Consider the following 8,449-nt stretch of genomic DNA (forward strand, 5'->3'; position numbering starts at 1 on the left):
TTTCCCTCTTGACTCTAAAAGGGGCTTTGCATTTCTCTTTACAGAATCCCTCCTCCCTCACCTCCTTTTTAAAACCTTGCTTTGGAGAAATTGCCCAATAAACAATGAATGTTGAAGTATATTCGATTCTTTCATAGAATAATTAAGGATAACACTGTGTACCTCCGAAGATGACTGAAAGCTAATATTATGTGCACCCATACCATGTTAACACGGTTTAAGCAAATTGCTAAATGTTAAGTGACATTTCTATTGAAGGATTACTTTAACCTCCCCACGACTGGCGGAGTTCAGCAGAATTATTGTAAGAACAATGAAATATGGCACTTTAGCAAAAGATGCTTATTTTGACAACTCTGAACTATAAGGGTTATTATTACCTGGAATTTTCAGTCAGTGTTTTGAGTTAAATTCATTTTCTTTTTACATTCCGATGCCTCCTCCAGGGCTGGTTCAGACCGCCCACCGACAAGGCTTTGCCTAGGTTCGAGCCTTGGTGATGTCTTGCTAGGGTTAGATCATGGGAAGAATGAGAACAGTCAGGTTACAATTCATGCTCTGACCAGTTGAATGTTGTTACAGCACTCTGGTCTACCACCACCTCCACAAGCAGCCAGAACAGTCCCAGTGCCAATCCAGGTAAGAACCTGAGCTCCCTTTCTAGCTACTCATGAAAATTAAGCTTGTTTACATGGGGGTCGCATGTCCCAAACCCTTGCCGTTAGATAATAATTTGGACAGAGAACATTAAGCCAGTTAGGCCAACAGAAGACACTGCTCAAGGGCCTGGGTTATAGGGAAGCTTGTATGGAAAGTAAGGGAGTCCTTAAACAAGCAAAGCCTTTACCCAGTCTTCATTCTCTTGAGGCAGTCTTCTGGAGGTTATGATAGAAATCCCAAAGAACTCAGGAACCAGGCTCTCATAAACTCGATAAAGGATCCTCTCTAGAGTTTATGTTTAAGGAACTAAGGTAAAAGGATGAGACAAATTTGTATCATTTCCTAGGAAAAGGCAGAGCCAAGTTAGCTCGGGTATTTCTATAACTCAGGGGATAGAAATACATTGTCTCCAGGAATTTGCCTATGACTGGGGGACCCTCTGCCTGACCTGTCTTCACTTCGGTGTGCCCCTAATGTGTGAGTCCAAGACTTGGGACTACAGCAAATTCTCTTCTCTGCAACACTGTGGAAGCCTACAGAATTTAGAAAGGAACATTGAGAGAGGGTCGATGATTTTCACAAATTCCTCTCAGGGCTGATGGATTTGATAGGAGAATATCATTCTTTTTGAAGCTGTGGAACAACAGGATCAGAGGCCAGGACCGTAAATGGAGGAGTATTCAAGTCTTTCTCCTGCTTGGGAACATTTGCGTGTCCTCCACATGTTCAAAGATTCCTAGAGATTGTAGGTCTGTTTGCTTTGATAATTGATCCAGAACAGGGGCTCCATGGGATCTCCTGGTCAGGGCTGGCATCTTCCATAAGTTTCCCAATTGCACCTTTGCCAATGTATGGTCGTCCTAAACAAAAGGGAATCAGCACGCTGGCTAAGGCAAGGACTGCAAGGTCATCTTAGGCCTCAGCAAGCCCATGAGACTGTTCAGGAGGCCAAGCCATGGGGCACTCTCTCCCCTTGTCCCTTTGGCCAGGATTTCTGCCTCCTCTGCAATCTCCCAAAGTAGGGCCAATCCTGAGAACTCAGTTGACATTCCAGAAAAATCTGAACAAAGGGTCACTTTCATCAGGAGACAAAATAAGGGGACCAGCAGATAGTGTAATGGTTACGTTGCTGGATTCCCATGTAGTCAACCACAGTTCAAGTCTCCGACCTGGCTGCTTAAAACTCACGCTGGGTGTATGTGTGTGCATGCCCAAAATCCTGAGAGGAGACTGGAGGAGAAGCGATTGCCATGTGGCCATCCCCACCTGGGGGGTGTATGTAAATCAGCTGACCCTGCGTAAACGCCTCTGATTTCCAAAGGCAGGATTCTCCCAGAGCTGCTTTCCAGAAACCTGACAGAGATGTCAGCCTGGGTAAACTGCTGGCTACTTACCAACCTTGCTCCCTGAGAATTTGCTCTGTGGCACCTGCAAATATGGGCCTCCCTACACACTTGCCATTGGCCTCTGTATTTCAACTCCAGGTCACCACGGTTTGGAGACATACCAAGTTCATTTAATTGTGAGAAAATGTTCTCAGCTTTGTTTGTTCTCTGTGTGTAAAAGAGAAAACCTCCATCAACTCAGATGCCCGAGGGCTTACATTACTTTATGCCCCCTCAAGAGGTTAAGTAGCCTGGGCACCCACCTGGCCCATCCCCAGACTGGGAGAAAGCGCAAATACCAGGCATCCCCCACCAATCACACACAGCCTGTTGGGTGGCTGGCATGAGGCACAGTATCTGAGCTCAGTTCTTGGTTTTTTTTTTTTTTTTGGTCTGAAACTGAGATCAGATTCCAGTGTCTTCTATTAGGGCAGACTTTGATGAAATTTGCCATTTGATGAACACTTTTGTTGAAAAAAAAAAAAAACAACTTTTTTTTTTTTCATTAAAAATTGACGTGTATGCTAAAATACAATGGCTTTTTAAAATGAATTAATAGCTTGGGACCAGCAGTTAGCGTAATGGCTATGTCGCTGGACTCCCATGTAGTCGACAGTGGTTCGCGTCCCGGACCTGGCGGCTTAAAACTCAACGCCGGGCGCGTGTGCGTGCATGCCCAAGATCCCGAGAGGAGAATGGAGGAGAAGGGATTGTGGGGTGGCCATCCCCCCTGGGGGGTGATTTCTCACTTTCTCTCTGTCTTTGTCTGTCTGGTGAGCACACACGCCCTATAGAAAAAAACCTCTTAAAAAAAAAAAAAGAAGGGACCAGCAGTTAGCATAATGGCTATGTCACTGGACTCCCATGTAGTTGACCGTGGTTCACATCCCAGACCTGGTGGCTTAAAACTTACGCCGGGCACGTGTGCGTGCGTGCCCAAGATCCCGAGAGTAGAATGAAGGAGAAGGGATTGCGGTGTGGCCATCCCCCCTGGGGGTGATTTCTATCTCTGCTTTCTATCTCTCTGTCTCTCTCTGTCTGGCGAGCGCACACGCCCTATAGCAAAAAAAAAAAAAATTCTCCAAAAAAAAAGAGTAAAATAGTTAAATTGCCAGTTAATATTCTGTTTCAGGGCCTGGCAGGTTGCCTGGTGGTTAAGGATGCTGGACTCCCACATGGCCGACCACAGTTCGAGTCCCAGACTTGTTGGCTTGCTTTGTCACTTTGTCTCCCTGTGTCTGTCGCTAATCAAATTGGAAAACAATGATAATAAATAAATAATTCTTTAAAAAATTCTGTTTCAAATGAGAGAATGCACAATTTATAAATGATAAAAATCAATGAACATACTTCAGACAAAAGCCCTTGAGGTTTTTTACTTTTAGGTTTTTGCCACAGGGCATGTGCACTTGCCAGGACAGAGGGAAGCAGTAAGAGGGAAAGTGAGAAATTACCCCCCAGGGAGATGGCCACACCACAATCCCTTCTCCTCCTCCTGGGATTTTGGGCAGGCATGCACATGTACCTGGCATGTTTTTCAAGCTACTGGGTCTGGGACTTTAATCACAGTTGGCCATGTGGGAGTCCAGCTCCTTAACCACCATGCCCCTTACTGGACCCTCTCGAGGTCTTTGATCTTCTTTTTTAAAGCTTTATTTATTTCATGAAACAGAGAGACAGGTATATTCAGCAGGGTCCTCACACCACGATCCATCTCCAGCTTCAATCAGTCCAGATCATAGGCACACGGATATTCTGTGTGTGTGTAAGGAGGCCCCAGGTGACAAACCAGGGATTTTCCCATGTGAGTCCAGTTGTGTGACTGCTGTGCCACCATGTGGCCCCTCGTCAATAATTTTTTAAATTATTTAATTTTATTTATTTATTTATTATTTATTTTTAAATCTAACCAGAGAGAGAGACACACAAAGAGAGGAAGAGAAAGTGAGAAAACGAGCCGCCAGGTCCAGGACTTGAACCATGGTTGGCCATGGGGGAGTCCAGCTCCTTAACCACTGCACCACTTGCTGACCCCTCATTGATCATTTTTAAAAGCATGAAGAGGCTGGCACTCTTTGAAAGACTCAAATTTGAAGACCTTTTGGATATGTAGAACTAGCCTTCATGTCTCCTTTGTCTCATCTTTTCTGGGATGAATTTCTTCAGCCCCTCTACTAGGCCTTTACCTACATGGTAGCACACCCTCTAGCTATACTACAGCCTGTCAGTGATCCAGAAAACAGAGCACTCAGAGCAGACCCATGTTGTAAGGGAGTTGCCTCTCTCATCCTAACACTGTCTTAACCAACACATCCTAAGGTCCAACTGGAGAGAGCTGTGGTTTGCCACTGGCTCATCTCCTACCAAACTTGCAAAAACCAAGTCCCCAGATTTTTTCTCTTATACTTCCATAGATGCAGCTTACCACAATCTTGTCTACGAGCAAGTGAGTTTTTGGACGCAAGTTGGAATACCACATATATCATAAACATCTCTATCAAAGTCCCCCTTAGTTTAATCTGTTGCAGTCTTCTCATCTTGTCACTTAATGTGTTAACTCTCCCTCCAGTCTTTGTCACCTGGAAAATTGATAACCATGCCACCTCTCTTGACTCCAGTCACTGATAAAAATACATCACATGGGACCAAATCCTGTGAGCTCCACTAACCACCTCTTCTGTGTTTAGATCAAACCATTAACAGACACAAGCAGCTACATACGGACCTGATGGTGTTGTCCTGCTCAATATTTCACCCCCTCCTCTCCAGGACATCAGACTTATGACCATGAGTGATTCCGGTGACACCACTGTGACAGTAGGACTGGGTCTTTTGCCCGCAGATGAAACTTGACACGCCCCCAGCTTAAGCCCTCTCACTGCTGGGAAACTTTACATATGAGAAGTATTTATTGAGCATTTTTTTTTTTTTTTGGAGAGGTTTTTGTTATAGGGCGCATGTGCTCGCCAGAAAGACAGAGAGATAGAAAGCGAGAAATCACCCCCCAGGGGGGATGGCCACACCGCAATCCCTTCTCCTCCATTCTCCTCTCGGGATCTTGGGCACGCACGCACATGCACCTGGCGTGAGTTTAAGCCACCGGGTCCAGGATGCGAACCACGGTCGACTACATGGGAGTCCAGCGACATAGCCATTACGCTAACTGCTGGTCCCATATTGAGCATATTTTATATCAGTCACTGTGCTGGATGTTCGAACTACAGAGATGAAACAAACATTTCCAGATTCTAGACTTCTTCAGTGAGAACTTCTGCCTCACAGGTCCCACCCTCCCCCTAGTAGAGTCATCAGCAAAACCACTGCCTTGTACACCAGGTCTCCACGGCCAGAGCCCAACCCCTGACACTAGGGCCCTCTGAGTCCTGGCAGCTGCTCTTGTTGCATTTTCGAGGTAGGCAGGGGCCATGGGTTTCTGATTATGCAAGATAGAACCAGGTGGCTTTTCCTCAGACCATGCCTATATTACTGGAAAACTATAATAAGTTCATCTACCTCTACTCACAGTCAATGAAACAAGAGGCAAGGGGAAGAAGGGAGTTTATTTCTACAACCAGGTTATAGAGAGACGTCGGCGACCACCACCAAACTGGCTCCAAAAGCACCTGGTCTCAGTCTTTATGGATACACACATGTACAAAAGGTCCCTCACTACCATCAATCAGAGTCCATTGCTTTCTCCTAAGTATCCTGATTCCTTCAAATATCCATTCCTGGTTTCTCATCTGACAATTCCTCCAACAGCTCTCCCTATGTATGACTCAGCACTTGGTCAGGCTGTTCTCATTAGAAGCCTTGCTTAATTTCAAAATGGCTGCAGTCCTGCTGGCCTGCTTCATTTGAGCGGATTGGCTTCATGGTTCTATGAAGTTCAGTGGCCTGAACTTCGCTGGCCAGGAAATCCAACCATAAAGTTAATCCTGTTTCTATGAGAGAAGGCTGACAGGTCCCAAACAGGTACCTGATGCCAATTTATAAACCTAAGACTACGGATGCTCCACTGGCATGATGGCTCATGCCCAGGACCTCAAGTTGTCCTCAGCCTCCTCGGAAAGTCCTCATGTGACAGGCTGCTGGTCCGACGATGCCTACGGCACAGCTGTGGTGCCCACTCTCCTAGTGCTCCCTGCTTCAGCACAGCAAGATCTCCGAGAGAACTGTCCACTCCGGGGCGTGAAACCAGGCCAAGGACAGGGAGGTCGGGCCATCCCCCTTCCAGAGGCCCACAGACTCCCAGACTGCCTCTTCCTCTAAAACTCCACCCCAGAGGAGTCGCTGGGGAGAAACCAGGAAGGGCCATCTGGGCTTCCATCTTATAAAACTTTAGAGACCTTGGGGGCCATGTGTTGTGGCTCCTGCTTGGGTCCTATGCTGGTGACTTCCAGATGTGCCAATGAACAGAAGGGACTGTAACCAGTGCAAAGATTTCCCCAGGGTTTTAGAAGCATGAATGGCCCCAGGCCCTTTTGAAGACTTCACTGCATTAGGGTGAGTTACCAGTGGCTGCACCAGGCCTGCCTCTTCAGTGGCTTGACTGAGTACCCTGAGATGCTCAAGCGACACGGACACCTCCTCAAGTGTGATAAAAAGGTGGTGGTTACTGCAGGGTCTGCCTGGCCTTCAAGTTCAGCTCTGCCACTCCCGGTGCAGCAGTTTCCTCGCCTGTACAATGGAGTCACAGTTGTACCTAACTCGCAGTTACTGTGACTGAATGCTTCAAAGTGCTAGGTCAGTGCTTGATACTGAACAAGTTCTCAGTGAGTGTGAGTGCTTTCCACGTTTCTACCATGAAAAGCATTCAGAACAAATAGTTCTTTTTGACCTGATATTACCCATGAGATGACCAAGCAAATATTATTACAAAAACAGTTCTCTTTTTAAAGAGTGATTTACACTTTGCAGAGTGATTTTATACACGTTTACCTCCTTGGAGTCTCCGCCAGGAGAGCAGGGCAGGACGTGTCTTTATGACCTCAGCTTCACACGGGAGAAAACTGTAGGTGACCTGTAGAGAAGGTAGGCGAGCCGCCCAGACCCGCGGTTAGTGTCTGATAGACCCCGGTGGGTCTTCTGACTTCTCTTACCGTATCACCCTGCTCCTCCTTGACACCAGAAAACAAATGTGCTCACAAATTTACTTCTCATTACTACCAAGTCCAAAAAACACCGCGTCTCAGCTGTCCAAATATTTTTCAGCCCTCGGTTTTTGGATGAATGTGATTCGCTTCGAACTTGTCCCAAACAAAACGAAAGTGGTATTAACAGGAGAAGGACAGGCTTCCAGCACAGGAATAAGGGGCTTAGAAAGTCCTGATGTCCAAGGACTATTTATCTCCTGTTGAAGTGATAGAGCATTTAGCATCCTATTCCTCTTGACCCTCGAGGGTGCTTAAGAGGGAGAAAAAAGCCTTGGGCAAAAGCCTGAAAGATGCACCAGCATTTTTTTTTTTTTTTTTTTTTTTTAAGAAACAGAGTAAAGTGCCTATTTTCACCAGTAGGTGGCAATCGAGTAATGAGACTAAAGAAGCAGAATGTTTAAACATAAATTATAAACACTTTCAACCTGGAGCCCATCTCGCCCAATCTGCTCAAGTTATTTACAAAGCAGTTAAGGTTTACAGAGCATGCGTGACTTGCTCAAGGTCACACACCTGGATTGCTAAACCAGATTAAACAGGTCTCACCATTAAACCTGAATACGAGAGATCACAGATTGCCTTTCAAAAGTGCCTGGCGTCCTAATTGCATGAAGAATAATGCCACTGTTTTTGAGCATGCTAATAATTCCAGCCAGTGGCAAAGCTAATAGACTTTAAGAAATGAAACTGTTGATCATACTCTCAGTCTTCTGCGCTAAGAGAGGGAGGAGTAAGACAGAGAGAATAGCTATTTTTGTGTCCTTCTGAGGTGACCTAAAAGGATATTTGTGCTGAGCCCCTCCCAACCATGATAACATAAAACTGATCAGGGACTCTTGGGTAATCCTCCCCCACCACTCTGTCCATTCTCAGCCCTACTTGGAGTAAAGATCATTAAATATCTTCCCGCATACAGAATATAGGTGCCACTTGACTTTGTTCTACTTGAGACACGGTGAGAAGCAGACACTCGGGAGACCAGCAGTTAGCATAATGGCTGTGTCACTGGACTGCCATGTAGTCGACTGCGGTTCGAATCCTGGACCCGGTGGCTTATACTCACACCAGGCACGTGCGCGCGTGTGCATGTGCGTACATGTCCAAGATCCCCAGAGGAGAATGGAGGAGAAGGGACTGTGGCATGGTCATCCCCCCTGGGGGGTGATTTCTTGCTTTCTGTCTCTCTCTCTCTCTCTCTCTGTCTTTCTGGCGAGTGCACGCGCCCTATAGCAAAAACCTCTCCAAAAA

The 8,449-nt window shown here is 46.2% G+C and overlaps 1 protein-coding gene across 3 annotated transcripts in view; it reads left to right on the forward strand.

The window, feature by feature from the left end:
• Positions 1-8,449, forward strand: part of VIT (vitrin) — a 132,482-nt gene that overhangs the window by 85,319 nt on the left and 38,714 nt on the right. The window contains exon 8 of one of the 3 annotated variants that reach the window (XM_006151330.2): positions 583-639. The exons of the other annotated variants lie outside the window; for them this stretch is intronic. Within the exon in view, the coding sequence (XP_006151392.1) occupies positions 583-639 (57 nt within the window). The remainder of the gene's footprint in view (positions 1-582; positions 640-8,449) is intronic. 3 annotated transcript variants of the gene reach the window in all.

Source organism: Tupaia chinensis, unplaced genomic scaffold, assembly GCF_000334495.1.
Source record: "Tupaia chinensis unplaced genomic scaffold, TupChi_1.0 Scaffold000317_1, whole genome shotgun sequence".
Taxonomy (NCBI): Eukaryota; Metazoa; Chordata; class Mammalia; order Scandentia; family Tupaiidae; genus Tupaia; species Tupaia belangeri.